The sequence below is a fragment of the Euphorbia lathyris genome, chromosome 2 (genome assembly GCF_963576675.1).
Source record: "Euphorbia lathyris chromosome 2, ddEupLath1.1, whole genome shotgun sequence".
Classification (NCBI taxonomy): Eukaryota; Viridiplantae; Streptophyta; class Magnoliopsida; order Malpighiales; family Euphorbiaceae; genus Euphorbia; species Euphorbia lathyris.
In genome coordinates, this window is record NC_088911.1 from 13,274,060 (window position 1) to 13,292,143 (window position 18,084).

General features: G+C 32.2%; 1 protein-coding gene across 1 annotated transcript; it reads left to right on the forward strand.

Annotated features, from left to right (window-relative positions):
* Positions 1-4,845: 4,845 nt before the first annotated feature.
* On the forward strand, positions 4,846-7,380 carry LOC136216708 (protein GRAVITROPIC IN THE LIGHT 1). Its single transcript, XM_066003264.1, has 2 exons — positions 4,846-7,150; positions 7,294-7,380. The coding sequence occupies exon 1, from the start codon at positions 5,082-5,084 to the stop codon at positions 6,585-6,587; it is 1,506 nt and encodes a 501-aa protein (XP_065859336.1). The 5' UTR covers positions 4,846-5,081; the 3' UTR covers positions 6,588-7,150; positions 7,294-7,380.
* The last annotated feature ends 10,704 nt before the right edge of the window (positions 7,381-18,084 follow it).

Below are 18,084 nucleotides of genomic sequence, written 5' to 3' on the forward strand. Positions count from 1 at the left end.
AGATTATCTCTTGAAGCGCAAAATAATGTTGAGTAGGTAGTAAGGAAACTCGAGCCTCAAACTTGTATTACCGGTCATGTTGTTTCCACGTCAAAATTATTCAGGAGGAAGAACGATTAATTCACGATCTAAGAATAAAAGGGGCACCGATTTCTAGAGAAATCGAGAGAAAATTTGTTCTCTTAATTCTTATGTTTTAATGTCTAATTTAAGAGCCTGTTTGTTTTACCTACTGTTTACTGTTACGGGTTGTTGTTAGAAAAAACTACTTTTCCAAAAAGCAGAGATTCTCTGCTTTTGTAAAAAGTTAATTTTCAGGGTTAAAAAGCAAACAGGAAGTCACTAACCAAACACCTAAAACTCTCCATTTTAAAGTAGACATGTTCATGGGCTAGGCCGGGCCGGGCCTGAGTGGGCTTGTCACATAATTGCTTTGTCCAAGCCCAACTTAGCCCGCACTATATTTACATCGGGCTCGGGTCGGGCTGGCCAAGCTAAAAGAACTAATTCCCAAGCCCAACCCGGCCCGGCCCAACTAATCTTTGTATTTTTTTAAATTAAAATTAAACTAAAAAATTATACTATAAATATAAATAATAAAATACAATAAACTAAACTTTAGAGGATTACTCCAATAAAAATCAATTAACGCAATCCTAAATAAAAAGAAATACTCATTTGATAATAATAAATAAAACAGTAACAAAAAAAAATATGTACATGTTCATCAAATTCTAAAAGATATATGGTTCGGAAATTTTTATGTTGAAGAAATTTCAATTTTTTATTTTTAGAATATAAAGTTTATTAAACTATAAAATTTATTAAATTAAAGTTATTATTAAAATTTTGGGCCGGGCTGGGCTGGGCCTGGGTTTTGAGACAAATCTCAAGCCCAACATACTATGTATTCGGGCCTAAGCGGGCTTGGGTCGGGCCAGGCCTATTATGAAACATATATGTCCAAGCCCAGTCTTTGAAGAGCGGGCTTGGACGGGCTGGGCGGGCCAATGGGCTTTTAAACATGTCTATTTTAAAGTGAAAAGGCAAACATGAACATGAAAAGAAGCTACCAAACACTCTTAAGCCCATTTAGGATCTGTTTGATTTACTTGCTGTTTGTTGTTGGAAAAAAACTTATTTTCCAAAAACCAGGAATTTCCTGTTTTTGTAAAAAATTACTTTTGAGATATGAAAGGCAAATATAAGATGTCTAACTAAACACATAAAAATCTTCCTTTTGGAGTAACCAAACACCCCTTATATATATATATAGGCTAATGTTTTCTTGTTCCATAAGGATTAGATAATATTAATCCTAGGTCAACTAGTATTATAACTCCATTGTTAGACTATTATTCTCATTAAATAATTACTAAATTATTTACATGGGTGGAGACAGAGGGGTCCTAGAGGGGACCTGACCCCCTCGCCGTCGGAACCATCCTACTATGGATGGTTTCCAGGGGCGGAGCCAGAGGAGGCGGGGAGGGTCGGCCGACCCTCCGACCGTCCAGAAAACCCCGTATTAGGGCTGCTCCACCCTGGTTAAAGATGAAAACGCCATGGCTGGGAGCCCCTCCAGCCATGGTGGAAGGAGAATGAAAAATGGGGGCTGAGCTCCCATCGTTATATCCTATATTTGATTTAGGTTGAGGATGAATGAAATGACGTCGTTTTGGGCTTTCGAAAACGACGTCGTTTCATTTAAGTCTAATAAAAACTTTGGAAAAGACCTTTATGACCTTATTGTAGCAAAAGCACAATTGCTGCTAAGAAGATTCTTAGCCTCACTGCTCAAGCTCTTTCACGACTACGGAAGGAAGAATGAACCGCTGCAACGCCGACGACGGGAGGAAGAGACACCACCCGGAATTACACTGACGTGGTGAGGAGAAGCCGTTGTCGCCGCTGCTTAAGAGGAGAGAGACAGAGTGAGGTAAATCTTTAATTTAGATTTTTAATTCTTTAGGGATTTTAGTTTTAGGGATCTTTGAGATTTTGGTTTTAGGATTTTAGGGATTTTTATTAAATTGAATTGGTGAATCACATTGGATTGAATTGGTGATATTTAGGGATTTTAAGGATTTTGGTTAAATTGAATTGGTAAATTGAGTTGAATTGAATTAGATTCAATTGGTAAATTGAATTGAATTGAATTGAATTGGTGATATTTAGGGATTTTAGGCATTTTAGTTTTAGGGATTTTGATTATATTGAATTGGTAAATTGAGTTTAACTGAATTGGTGAATGGAATTGGTGATATTTAGCGATTTTAGGCATTTTAGTTTTAGCGATTTTGATTAAATTGAATCGGTGATATTTAGGAATTTTAGGCTTTATGCTTATTTTGCCTCTTTTACTGAGATTTTCATTTTATACCTTTTAAACTAGTTCAATGTTCATATGAATTTGATCAAACAAGTTGGTTTCTCATCAAACAGGTTGGTTTCTGAATGAAAGAGAGGGAATCTGTTGATGTCCATAAAACTATAAAATGTGAGACCATCTAATATTCTGTTCTTATAATGCATGTTGTGGATTCGTTTAACATTTTATGTTTGTTAGCATCAAACTGACTTTTGTTCAGTGTTGTTTCCATCTTCATTGTTTTTGCATTTTGTTTGTTTGTTGAATTGGAAAGTTCGTATTGGATTTGATTGTTGTCTTCATTTATGATCTACAGGTGAAATTGAAAGGATAATCAATTTACAGCAAAATGGCCTACAATTGATTTACAATAAAATGGACTACAATGAATCAAAGTGAGTTGGTTATTGAATCAAATTATTGAGTCACCGTAAGAATTTTTTTTTACACACAGTGGAGCGCCTCCGAGGTTTTAGTCCTGGCTCCGCCACTGATGGTTTCGCCTCCCTCCCGGCTGTTGGAACCACTTCTATTATGGATGATTTCGACCCCCTATTTTAGACAAGATTTGAAGTGGTTAATTAACTTATTGAATTTGTATTTATTTACAAAATTCAACTTGATTAAGAGATGATATATGACGAATTTCTCTAAATTTGTTCAAAACCACTCAATTTTATTTTCGTAGTACCAAATCTAGCTGAATTTGAGAAGTTTTACAGTGCTACTTAAAAATTGGTTCTGGACGAAACATATGATAATATATATATGGAAAAAAAATTTGAGTGAATTCAATTTAGCAATTTATTTTACATACGTATGTGTAAAATTGGTCCTCTAGTAGACCAATCATGTATTCCCCACTAATTAGATATGATTAGTTCAACTAGAATTTCTAATCATCTAATAACACTGTTAGATAAAACTTGAATCCGTAATCCATTCGAATCCGAATCAATAGAGACAGATAATTCTTTGTAATAGTCTTTGTAAAATAAGTTTATAATATTTAATGCATTATTTAAAAGCAAGAATTGGTAAAAGTTAAATCATTGTTGTCTTAATATTTTTAATGTTTCATATGATAAATTAATAATTACTAAAGGTATGGAGCGACATGTTTGAGACATGTGATGTTAGATACAATGGAGTAACTTTGACGGAAAATCTCAATTTAATTATGAACATAATTTATCAAATCAAGGATATGGTAAAAAAAAAAAAAAAATTGTTTTCAGGAATTATGTCCAAAACGTCATAAAACGTTATTAAATTAGTTTCATCAATTGTTAACTTTCATATATATTTTTAAACCGATTTGCATGTAGAGCGGAATCCAATTTTGGCTTGTTCAAACTTAACCCATCAGAAAATTAACGAATTCGAATTCAATATTATGTTTATGAGCTATTTATGAACTGTTCACGAGCTTGTTCATAAACTTTACTCGCGACCAGCTTGTTAATTCAGTTCATGAATTTCGTTCGTGAACAACTCATGAATTATATTAATTTGAAATTTACTTAACACAAAACTACGCAGTTTTGAAATCTACAAAACTAAAGTTTACATAAAATAAGTTGTTTTTTTTATATTTCCTTTTATTAAATTTACATAAAATTTCCTTTGAAATTTACTTAACACAAAACTACGCAGTTTTTAAATTTACATAATATAATTATGTTCATTAATTATATTAATTTGAAATTTACTTAACACAAAACTACGCAGTTTTGAAATCTACAAAACTAAAGTTTACATAAAATAAGTTGTTTTTTTTATATTTCCTTTTATCGAAATATTATTATTAAAAAAATAATCGAACCGAGCTTACTCATGAGTATGTTCATAAACATTATAATTGAATTTACTTGTGAACTTGTTTAGGAATCTATAATCGAACCGGCTCGCGAGCTTCCGAACCGAGCTTCATCGTACTCAAACTCGACTGTCGTCGAACCGAACACGATTGATTTTTTACCGAACCGCATGAACGGCTCGGCTTATTTATAGTTCTATTTGTATGCAACTCTTATAGAAAATATCAAAAAAAAATATTTGAATTTTTTTTTTGATTACCAAAAGTTTAGGTAAGGGTAGGTATATCCACGCCCAAGGTCAGAGCAAATCACAGACATCGATGAGGGTTTACAGTGGAATTTACAGATCACCTACTAATAAGGGTTAAATTTTAATGGAGTAGGGAATCGAACCTCAAACCTGTCAAGCAGAAGGCTAAATTTGAATAACGTTAAGAATCGACTCAGAATTTATAGTGTTGAGAATAAAATTAATAACGGTGTTTTAAACTTAATTAATGAGTGATTTTCTATTAATTGATTACTCATTGGTTAATGATGTGAAATTACGAAACGCTCCTTACCCTAGCCGCTTCCCTTATTACCGTTAAGCTTAGGTCAAAAGTCAGCGGAACGAGGAATTAAAAAAAACATAATAATTAAAAAAAAAGAAAATATGATTATTCAGAAGAAGAAAAAGGGAAAAAAAAATGGCAGAAAAAACCCCCAAATTCGCATACCTTCCTTGAAAGAAAGAAAAAGCAGCAGTGCAACTGAAGAATTCTTTCTTTCTAATTCTTCCTCACTTTCTTCCAATTTCCTTTTCTTCTTCAATCGATCGAAGCAAAGAATCAGGAAAAACTTTCCGAATTCAATTTCCAAAAACAAGCATAAAATTCCCCCAATTTCTTATGACAGAGATGATGGACACCGCTTCTCCTACTACACCTAAAGCTCCACCGATCTCCCAAATGTTCCAGAAGTTCGCAATCGCCTTCAAGACTAAAACTATCGAGTTCTTCGCCGACGAGACCGCCGCCGATGATTACCCCTCTGATATCGACGGTTTCTCCCTCCTCGACTCTTCCGAGGATTTCATTCCTGACCAGAAGGTTATCATTTTGAAGCCGGACCAACCCCTTTATCAAAATTCAACTCCGGAGAAGAATCTTGAGGAGGTACCGCTGCAACAACCGGTGGTCATTAAGTCTCCGGAGCTTACCCAGATCAGGCCTTTGAATACCCAGTTGGCTCCGCCTTTGATTTCGTCGGTGTTTGCTACAATTTCTTCTTTTGAAGCTTCGTATCTTCAGCTACAGACTTCGCATGTGCCGTTTAATGTGGAGAGCATAAAGTCGGCGGATGAAGCTCTGGTTTCACACCTGAATAGATTGTCTGATTTCAAGCAGTTGTATTTGAATTTGAGGAGGAATCCTGATTTTGGGGATGATGTGAATATTGGGTCGTGTTTGGAAGCTCAGGTAGAGGAAAACCAGAGCAAGCTGAGAGTTTTGGGGACTGTTTCGGACCGTTTGCAAGAAGAAATTGATCGAAGGGATAATGAAGTTTCAGCTTTAAGGAAGAAATTAAATGACTTACAACGGTCTAATTTCAAGTTATCAAAGAGATTATCTGGTAATTTGAAATTGAATTCTTCTTCTGATGTTTTATTGTCTCTTAGGGTTTTCAATTCGGTGTTAAATGATGCTTGTAGAGCCGCTAGCAAATTCACTAAGATTTTGATTGATTTGATGAGAAAAGCTGGATGGGATTTAGATTTAGCTGCTATTTCAGTTCATTCTAATATTGAATATGCCAAATCAGGACACAATCGCTATGCTTTTCTCTCCTATGTTTGTTTGATCATGTTTCGAGGGTTTGATTCGAAACAGTTTGGTTTAGATGAGGCCGAACCTGAAACCGAAACCCTTTGTAATGATTCTGTTAAAGTCATCAATAATCCATTGAAGCAGTTACTTGAGCATGTATCCAGCAGTCCGGTGGAGTTGATAAGCAGAAATCCACAATGCCAGTTTTCGAAATTCTGCGAAAACAAGTATCAGGAACTTGTTCATCCAACAATGGAATCATCGATTTTCGCTAAATTGGATCGAAAAGAAGCAGTTCTGAGTTCATGGAGGTCGTTAAGTGTGTTCTATGAGTCATTTGTCAACATGGCGAGTTCGATATGGATGTTGCATAAGCTGGCATTTTCATTTGATCCTGTTGTTGAGATCTTTCAGGTGGAGAAAGGGGCTGATTTCTCAATGGTATATATGGAAGATATCACAAGAAAAAGCAGCTTACCGGTTAAAACTCCGACGAAAATCGGGTTCACAGTAGTTCCAGGATTTAAGATTGGGAGAACAGTTATTCAGTCTCAGGTTTATCTATGCAATTTGAACTGTACAGATTAGGGTTTCTTCAGCTGCATCGCGGACGAAATTAGTAGCTATTCTACGCAGCAGATGAAGCAAACTTATTCCATGTTTTGCTTTTGGTTTGAATCTCTGTGTTACAATCCTTGAAGAGGTTCAAATTGTGTATAAATAACACTCATACTCGAAAAGGATTCGATTCAGAGTAAATCGCGCAGACGGTCAATTAAGTTTGTACAATAATGCCTCACAAGTATCTTTACAGTTTATTTTGAATATTTTCAGGCCGAATTCTCAGCAGAAATGCTAACTAGAACGCTTAGTCAATTTAATCGGACCATGTAAGCGCCACATGTATTAATTTACTCGCACATGCTTTGATTGAATTGACTAAGCATCCTTACCTTATCAACATTTCCAGTGAGAATTTGGGTTGAAAAGGTTCGAAGTGACTTTACTAGGATATTGTCCAAATTTAAGTGAATGTCGGGTGGGATTTACACATACGATTCAGTGTTTCAATGGATGCCTCAGCCTGAGTCAAGCATGCTGCACTTGGAGGAGGAACTCCGGTTTGCGTTTCTTGACTGCCTTGTGAAATTGTATGTATACTTTTCTGTAAAGTTATCATTTTTAGTTTTGTTTTTTTGATCTGTTTTAGGTTTTGCTTACAGTAGACAAGAAAATAACATTACGAAACAAACTGTGTATCCAAACAACATTAACTTTGTTCTATACATAACAGTTCAATCCGGGTTGGAAGGTTATGCTGCAATACTTCTGTTTTGTACTAAGTTTTGTCACAGATATGAAATCAATGGCTTCTTTTGCTGCTGAGTCTTGTTGGTGCTTGAATTGCTTTGTGTATTTACCAGAAACTTAAGCTAGGATAAGTTTGTATGGAAGCGTTTTCTTCCTCCGTCGTGTTCTTTTTTGTGTTGGTGTGTTATTCATGGATGCATTCCAACACACGACCGATACACGACCAATTACAACAACAACGGGGAGTGATTTGTCAATGCAATCTCTGTTGTAATGCTGCTGAACTTTGGAGCATCTTTTCGTTCTGTGCGCTTTTTTCTCGTGGAATTTGGCAGGTGGTTTCGGGTTTATTTGGCGGGGAGATTTTTATGCAAGGAACTTTTAACCTTGCACGCAATAGATCATTCTTTTAGTGCTCAGGTGGGCGCGCTCTGGTCTGCTGCAATAATTAGTTTGGTAGGCTAATTTGGAGGACACGAAGCTTTTCAACGGAAGTTGTGGAATATGTTAAAAGAGGTGCATTTAACAAGTGTCGGCAGCTGCTCCTTTTCTGTGACTGAAAAACATATACTTGCTCAGCTTAATTTAGTTCTTTGGTTACCTAGACCGCCTCAGAGTTGTTGAAGTTTGTTGGCTGCCACCTCCGCCTGGCTGGATGAAGGTTAATACAGACGGTTCAGTATTGGGAGCGCTTGGTCTTGCCGGAGCCGGGGTATTTTCCGGAATCCAAGAGATTTTCCTCATACTGCGGTTTGCCTTTGCAATTCAGTCCTTGTATGCTTTTTTGTTTGTTTATCGGAAAATATTGGGTAAGTGAATTTCTTTTGTTGGAGAATAAAATATTTTTCAGTTTTTTACTACAATAAAAAAACGGAAAAAAGTGGTGGGCAGTTGTTGTTTTCAAAAGGGTGAGAAGAAATGAAGTTTATGATTTTAAAAGGTTTAGGAACATGTTTTAAAAATGTTTTACTCTTTTTTAAACATTTTCCTCACTTTTTTTTATATATTTCGGTTGATTAATTTAAAATTTGGGTCAAATACATGAATATTATAATTAAGTATAAAATTATAAATAAGTCATATCACCAAACTTAATTCTTAATATGTCATTATTCTCTATATATTATGATTTTATATCATAATTTAAAAATTATAGACTTCAATTCATAAATTATAAACCTTAGAAAATATATTCTAGACTTCTAATTTATAAATTGTAATCCTTAAAATATATTAAAAGTATTGATTTTATTAGTTTAATATAATCCAAAAGTATGACTTGATATATAGTTGTAAATAGTTTTTAAAAAATGAATTTCTATGTAATTTCCCCTTGAAATTTCCTGTTAGACTATTTTTTTTTTTTTGAAACAAACAAGTGCTGGAATTTTTTTTGTATATTATTATCCGGCATCGAAACGGGGCCTTAAGTTTTAAAACGCAGGTGGTGACTTCTCACATTTTCCGGGAAGAGAATTGTGTTGCGAATGCTGTTGCTAGACATGATTTGTCTTCTACCACCCCGCCATGGTAGAGCTCGGCTCCGAGCTTCCGTGATCCATTTATTTATAAAGGTTTTAATGGTTTTAGTCAGTACCGATTTGAATAAATTTCCATGTTTGCCTGTATGAAACTTTTTTATTCATGGCGCCAATCCAGTTCAATTGAATTGAATTTCAGTAAGTACTTTTTTTTTCCATTGCATTTATTTAGAAGAGAAGAAAAAATGTACTTACTTTGTTTGATGTTCTATTTAATTTGGAATTTATATTTACCGAATATTCTTAATCAGTACTTAGTAGTATAAATAGGAATATAGAATATTACTCCTTCATTTTTATATTACATGACTTTTTAGAGAATTATACAGAAATTGAGGATATTAAAACAAAGATATTGTTGCCCTTTATTTATTGATTCCAATATTTATTTATTCTATAATAAGTCCATTATGCTAATTAATTTTCGTAAACCCGCGTTTTATAGTAGAAAAAATGATGACTTAACGTGTACTGATCATATAAAATGACATGTAATATGAAACAAAAAAGAATCTCTAGAAAGACATGTAATATGAAACGGATGTAGTAAAGATTATGTAGCGTTTTGTGTTCTTTTGATTTTGATTGAACAATTATTTATTTTAGTTGGGTTAATGGTTAAATTTGCCAGAGATGAACAATTTCATCACACGGTATAGTTCAATTTTATCCTAATTAAAAAATCTAGTTTGATTATTATTTTCTCAATATATATGGATAAAATTAGCGATGGAATTTTGTAGAAAAATATAAAATTGCGTCGTTTTAAAATGGTTTTTTTACATGAAAATCGTAATTAGTTATAAAACTACATAACTAAATCATACTATCAAAATTAATTCTTAATATATTGCTACTTTTTATGTATTATAATTAAAGTATGATTTTATATCTGAATTAAAAAAAAAATAGAATCTTAAAAATTTTCAATATAAAATTTTGAGCTTCTCAACAATTTTGAGAGTAAAAATGATCCTTATCCGGTAAATATGGAGGAAAGTAAATTGGGCTGTAATGGATTTGAAGTTCATATTATGATCTAAAGGTAAATATAGTTGGGGTTTTGTTATTGGGCTTTGATGTGACAATTGTAATTCGATTTCTGATAAAATTTCAGATTCTTACAATTCATAAAAATTTCAGATTGTTCGTACAAGAATTTATGTCTTTGATTCATACATTTTATGGGATTTTGTTTCTAGAAAAAACATGTTTATTTTGATTTGATTGCATAACATTAAATTATCTTGCCAGGGACCAATAGGATTTCTAGATTTTTATTTTTCTGAACCTATCCAAAAATCACATGCCACACTTTAAGTAAAGAGTATATTCATTTTTTTTTTCTAGTTTTCTCTTAAATTAATACAAACAAAAATAGCTGCAATTTTTGCTAATGAAGTCCAAAACAAATCAAAAGTGAATTACACTACAATATAGTTGTTTTTTCTTTTATCAAATTTATTATTATTATTATTATTATATATTTATATATTTAAAGCAACTAACATCTTGCTGATGTGGCATGCTCTCAATATTTTAAGAATTTTTTTTTTCAATTTTCTTATTTCAAATTTAATCAAAAATTTATTTCTTCTTAACTGTTAATTTCCTCTTAAAACCGTTAATCTTAACTGTTAATTTCCTCTTAAAACCGCTAATCTTACCACTGCTCTTTCAAACATGTATCTAAAACAGCTCGGCTCCACCACTCCCTCAATTTCAGCCCATTCGCATCCCAATCTTTTCTTTCATTCTATATCTTCTTTGGTGGTTTCTCCTTATATTTTATGTTCTTTGAGTTACATAAATTTTCAATTTTAAGTTTGTAACTCTCTCCCTCATACCCATCTGGATGCAGACTTCACTATGCAGCTTTATGATCTTCCTAGATATGGTCTGCAACTCTTGAAGAGGTAAATTAAGTTTATAATGTAAATTCAAGAGGTAATTAAGTTTTTAATGTAAATTTAGTAATGAACTTTGACCTCATTCACTTCTATTTCCTTTTCAATTTTGGACATGGGTTTTCATCTACATATGTCTATATATTAGTCTCATGCTTTCAATGCAGGCAAGAATACTTACTTGCAATAATTTTCTGGTGAAAATTTTATGGTAATCTTTTATTTTTATGTTTATAGGTTTTTGAATTTTCTAATTTAACCTTTCTTATTCTCTTGCGCCTTCTAATTTACTCCATTTGTTTCGGACTTCTTCCAGTGTTCTGCTTTGGATGAGTACTTTTTTAGTCTCTATTCTTTTTTACTCTAATTTACAATTTAGAGTAATGTTTTAAAGACAGATGATGAGGGAATTGCAAGTATTGTAGTTTATTGGGTTAGAATTTTGGATGGCTAAAATAATTGTTGATACTGGATAAAATTGCTGCTTCTAACAAGATGTTTCATTTGGTTGTATTATGTGCATATATTTAAGGAAAGTTGTTGATATTTTTGTTGTTTGAATGATAATTTATAGAGTAAGTTTTGGTGCAATGTTAATCTTATATATTGGTTCAAAGAAATTTGCAAGGATATTTTTTTTAAATATATAAAATGCATCGAGATGATTATAGTATGCTTGGATGTCATAAGTACTATTCTTTCTATAGGAAAATATTGTGAGCTCTATACAATAACTATAGAGATTGGGTTCTCAAGAAAAATATATATGAATTGTGTTTTTCTTTGATTTTTTACACTTATTATTATTTGCATTGCCTACTAAATTTGATTTTTCAATTAGGTCTTTGTTATGTCATTTTTGTTTTGTGTTTTCATATTGTAATTGTTGGTTTCTTATTGTGGTTCACTTTTTTTTAATTGAAATTTGCAGCAGGTACTTTCGTTTTTCTCTTTTATATCGTATGTGCCACTATGAAGCACCGACTCGGGTACGGGCATAGATGCGGACACGACAAACGACATTTTTAGAAAATATGAGACTACGAGACACAACAAATTTTATATAATTATATATATATATATATTAGATATAAAATATATATATAAAAACTTGCTAAATCACAAATAAATCATTCTCTAATAGCAAGGATGAAATCACAAGGATTTTGGTGCGGATGAAGTCAGACAAGAAAACGACAAGAAAGAAGATGAAGAAAGAAGATGACATCGTAGGAGAATCGCTAAGAATCGTAAATCGCAAAACAAATCGAAGAAAGAAGAGAAAGAAACCCTAAGCGTTTATAATCACGATACACAGGTGAGAATTAGATGTAGTTTAGGTTTTTTTTTGTCAAATTTTGTAATTGAACCATAGGTTTTAAAAGATTAAAAAAACCCTAAACTTTTACATATTTTCACCATTAGTCGAGTCCTGCCGTGTCCCCGACGAGTCCGACACGGCCACGACGATCCCGAGGAAGAGTATGTGCTTCATAGATGTGGCATATAGCTCATCAATTGTAAGTTGAGTTATTAGTGGCATTAATGTAAAAAAAATTGAGTTGTAAGTTGTCTTCTATTGTTATCTCATTATGCTTCATTGATGATGAATTAACTATTTTAATGTGATCAGTGGAAAAATGGATGAATTGATATGTAGTTTTGAAGGTATCCACCAATTAAGACCAACCTTCACACGTCTACATTTAAAATTGTTTGCTAGAAATGGAAGTAATTCTCATCATTCAATTGTTCATATTCAAATGTTTTCTCTGTTCCTGGCAACTTGCATAAAAGAGATTGTATAAAGGATAAGAATTAAAAATTTTGTAATTAAGGAAATTTCCTTTCAGGAGTTTATCTAAATTAATTTTATTAATTCATTGCATTATTGGTTTGTTAAATAGTTGAAGGTAAAACTTAATTTTCAATATTTTTAATACAAGTAATAATTTATTTACTATACTTTTCAGTCAAATTATTTGATTTTTTTATTTCACAAAAAAAATTATAATACATTCCGTGCATTGTACAGGGTTTTATACTAGTTATTATTAAAAATAGCAAACACAAAAATGTTAAAAGCAAAACAACTAAATTATGAAAAGAAAAAACTTTTCAGATAACTTTCATTTTTCTCATGTAGTGGTTCTATTAGGGGATCCGTTGCGAGACACCGTTCGGTTCAGCCGTAGGTACTCTGATGATAAAGTCAGTAATATAATAAAAGAACAATCAGTATTGAAAAAAGGAGACAATTGTTAACTTACTTGTAACATACCCTATATTCTCTTTTGCAACTCTCTTGCTTTAATTATCATCATCCTCCATTAATTGTCATTAATCCTGCATTAATCATGTATTAATTATCGTTAACCCTGTATTTAAGCATGCATTAACTATTATTAATCTCTATTAATCGCTATTAATCCTTATTCTAGATAGAATATCGTTTGGTCATTGTTTCTATTAATTGCCATTATTCCTCATTCTAGAAGTAATAACGGTTGTTTACATTATTTGTAAATCAGGATGTTATCACTTTTTAAAATAGCATAAATTAAGGATTTGAGCGATTCTAGAAAGTAATGGAATGAAATCAACTATGTATTAATACATTGCATTATCATGTTTGGATATGAAATATTTTTTTTAAGGGAATATAATGAGAATTACACTAATTTGATAGTGATTTTTTAAAATTTATTTATGAAGTAGGTATAGCGATTTTTTTTGTTTTTGATAGAAACCAATAATATATTCGTAGAAAACCTGTAGAGTCATTTGTTACACAAACAGAAATACAAGATGGAAATCTTCAATAAAGATTTTAATATTTGAAAACGAAACAACCCAGCCCGCAAGATTATGAGCAGTTGTATTTGACTAAAGCTATGTAATTTTAAAAGTAATTAAACAAAGGGACTATAAGAATAATTTACTTTTATATAATACAATGAATTAATTAAACAAAGGGAACTATAAGGCTATGCGTTTTTTTAAATATCATTTTAAATATATTTGTACTGAAATTATTTGTTATACATTTTTAAAGATTCAATATTTCCTAAAGAGGGATTTTTTGTGTTCCTCTAGAATATTCCTCAAGTTATATTTAGTGGCGCATTTGAAATTCTCAATTCTTACTTAAAAAGGGAGTATAGGTGGAAAATTGGTGATGCCACTTCTATTAATATTTGGAATGACCCTTAATGCTGGGATACTTTTAATAGGCGAATTCAAACCAATCTTATTTTAGGGTTTGAGAATCTTATGAGATTAGTTGAAATGAAGGAATTATTTTCAGTTGATCATAACAAGGAGATTAAATCTAATTATATACTACAAAATAGGAAAGAATACATGGACAAAATAAAAAGCAGCTTATGAGAGTATGGAAAAGGAAGTGTAGTATTTATGTTATCTGTTGGATAACAAAATTTCTATTATCTATTTCATAACAAAATTGTCGCTAAGTAAACTAAATAGGTAATAGAACACATCCTGTGTAAGTAAATATACTAAGCTCATTATGGTGAAATGTGAAAGTCAACCAATAAGAAAGTAATCCACTTCAACTTACAACTAGTGGAAGCCATGCTTCTATATTCCGATTCTGTCAAAGATTTACTAATTACTTTAGAATGATTCTTTACCTTCCAAGAAGTTAGAGAATATCATAGGAACACACATTATCCCGAAATAAACTTTCTTGTTATATTTCATTTGCCCCAACCATCACCACATTAAGCATGAACGTTGTTGATATCTGTCTGACAAGAATAGAATAATCCAGAATTGCTTGTTCTTTTAAGATACCACAAGACATGCATCGGCGCATGCATGTGATGTGTACAAGGAACTTGCATATTTTGGCTCTTAGCTATTGTCTTGCATAAATGATACCTCAATATGTGATCCCAAATACAACAACCTTCCAACTACTCTTCTAAAACTAGATGGATCAACATCAGTTAATACAATGCAATGTGATATTGAACTGGAAACTAGAATTGCTTCTATGAGACTAATTTCTTCTAACATATATGTGATGTTTTTTGTTTGTGAGATCAGTAGACTTGCTTGAGATCTTTCTATCTTCACTTCCAAAAAATACTTCACATTTCCCAAATCTTTTATTGTAAACAACTCATGTAAGCAAGTCTTAAGTGTTGTAATTTTACTCTCATGTGCCCCATAATCACGTCAACTACATATACCACAAAACAAGAAAATCATCTGAATCTTAAGAATTAAAAGTGAATAGACAATGATCATTATAAGATCTCTTAAAACCATAATCAAGAAGCTTTGTAATGTGAGAGTGTAAAATCACACCAAATATATTATGATTGTATGAGGATTCAATTGAATTCAATTTTAGTAACTAGTTGTTTTCGTGGAATTTATTTAAAAGACAAGAAAAAATATACTTTTTTCCCACAGATTAGTTTGTTTGATGTTCTATTTAATTTGGAAATTGTGGTGAAATATGAAAGTCAACTAATAAGAAGGTATTCACTTCAACTCACAACTAGTGGAAGCCATGCTTAAGTTATTATCCCTCTCACGAATAGTAAAAAAGTAATGGAGGCTATGGTTTTTTGCATTTCTAAAATATTCCCTTAAACCCTCTATTTATAGGCTCCTCAAGGTTCTTTTTTGGGGTTTTAGGGAACAACTTCACATTGAATTATCAGTAGACGAATGCGAATCTTCACGTGTTTTACTAACAAATAACTTCCTCATAGACATATATCCTTTGACCATTGTCACTAACCTCTAACTGAATCTTAGACTTTTGGCAATAAGACATCTGTATATGTCTTATAATCAGCTTACATATAGACTTCCAACTTATGGGCTCGAGACCTTCAAGTGGTCACTCATTTTGACTCCTCTACAAGCATTCTCATGATATCCATTCTAGGCATCCCAAGAATCCTAAAAGCATTTTTACATCTTATCAAAATCCCAGTTAAAGAGGAAAAAACGCCTTTTAAGGCTTTACTAACATTTTGATTCCTATGGCTCGACTACTAAGGCTACAGTTTGACATGAGTACCTTCCAAAGGGGATGCGCGACAAGTGTATGGTGTAGATGGGAGAGACTTCAAAAGTCCTTTCATTTGACTATTTTAATCGACTTGCCTTTATAAATGGGAATTGGCCATCTTGTTTTTTTCATATTTTTTTTATTTCCTTATCTCTTCAAAAGCCTCTAGTTTAGTCAACATTCTCTCTTCGGTGTCAATATCTTTTTTTTTTCTAATAATTCCTTTTGGCACTTCATTTCATATTTGAACTCATTTTTTTTCTTTTCATCTGAAGGTAATATGACCCGAAACAAAGATACACACAATTATGAGCTTTTTCCATCATCGACAACTTGTACAAATTTCTGTTAACATGAAAATAACTCTCAAGGTCTCTCCAGGGAAGCTAACATTGTTCACGCCGAGCAAGTGTAGTCCAGAATCACACCATAGACTTTACAATTTCTATAGATCATATTAATAGCATGCACACTGATTATAAGTGGTTAAAGAATGTTCGGTACATAATTCAAACATTTGGTTCAAGAGAGTCTCATCCTCCCGATGGGTATTTCACCATCTACATCGATCAGATAGAAAATGGGTACCACACCCTCTACTAAAACCTATAGATTATGTATTAGAGGCTTACCACTTATGTCCTAGCCAACTCAACCCCCAAATGTTTATATGGATCAAGTATGTCTCCAATGGTTATGTGAAAGTATGGATGGAACTCTAAACCCACGCATCTTTTACAAGTTGTTATCCCACACGATCTGTGATTCATAGGACCATCCCACCTTTTGTCAGATCAAATCTAGCCTTCACACTTTCTATAATGACAAAAATTGCTCTTTAAAACATATGATGGAATATTGGTTCTACTTGAAGCTGGTACAAAGTGATTCCCCAAAAATTTCTCTCACTTGGAATTTCAATTCGAAGAATAATACAGGTCTGATTGAGAAGTCGACTCGAGAAGAAGACAAATTGAGTAATTTTTCAATATGATAGATCTCAATTTGCAACTTTCTAAGTGATATTCTGCAAAATAAGTGGGTGTCGACTACCCATCTTAAGCACTTTGATACTTAAGTCAGTATCACTCCCAAGAATAATGAAAAACTAATTAAGGCTAGAGTTTTTTAGCATACCTGAAACATTTCCTTAAACTCTCTATTTATAGACGCCTTAAGGTTTCTTTTAGAGTTTTTAAGGAACAATTTTTTATTGGATGGTTAGCTAGTGGGTGTCGACTACCCATCCTAAGCACTCTGATACTTAAGTCAGTATCATTCTCAAGTATAGTAAAAATTTAATAAAGGCTAGAGTTTTTAGCATACCTGAAAAGATTTCCTTAACCTCTCTATTTATAGACGCCTCAAGGTTTTTGTTAGGGTTTTAGGGAACAACTTTTCATTGGAGATTATTAGACCAATGAGAAGCTTCCATGTGTTCCGCCATTCAAGAATCTTCCTCCCCACGTATATCCTTTGACCATCCTCACTAACCCTTAGCTGAATCCTAAGCTTTCGACCATGCGACATCTGAATATGTCCTGGTATTAACTCACATTCGAACGTCTAACTTAGAAACTCGAAACCTTCAAGTGGTCGCTCATCAATCCTCTACAGACATTTTAAGCTATTCATTGGACTTCCTACAAAAGCCTAAATGGTAGTTTTTACATCTTATCACCTTGTAGAGGAATTTTACTATACATCGGGACCAATAGGATTTCTAGATTTTTATTTTTCTGAACTTATCCAAAATCACATGCCACACTTTAATATGTTCATTTACTTATTTTAATTTATTTTTGTTTTCTCTTAAATTAATACAAACAAAAATAGTTGAAATCTTGTCTTATGAAGTCCAAAAACAAATCAAAAGTGAATTACACTACAATATAGTTATTTTGTTTGGCTATGTATAGTAATTTAAAAAAAATTTGCATAAGGCTATGTAATTTTAAAATTAATTAAACAAATGGAACTATAAGAATACATTATTTTTTATATAATATGATAAATTAATTAAACAAAGGGAACTATAAGGCTATGCCTTTTTAAAATTGTTTTAAATATATTTTGATTGGTTTAAATTATTTTTTATACATTTTAATTTTAAAAGTTAAATATTTTCTAAAAGAGGATTTTTTTAGATGCCTTAATACAATTTCTCGAGTTATATTTAGCAGAGCATTTGAAATTCTCAATTTTTACTTAAGGAGGGAGTATAGGTAGAAATTGGTGATGACACTTCTGTTAGTATTTGAAATGACCAT

Coding starts and splice junctions, on each gene's coding strand:
- LOC136216708 (XM_066003264.1), top strand. CDS start 5,082: ATGACAGAGATGATGGACACCGCTTCTCCTACTACACCTAAAGCTCCA.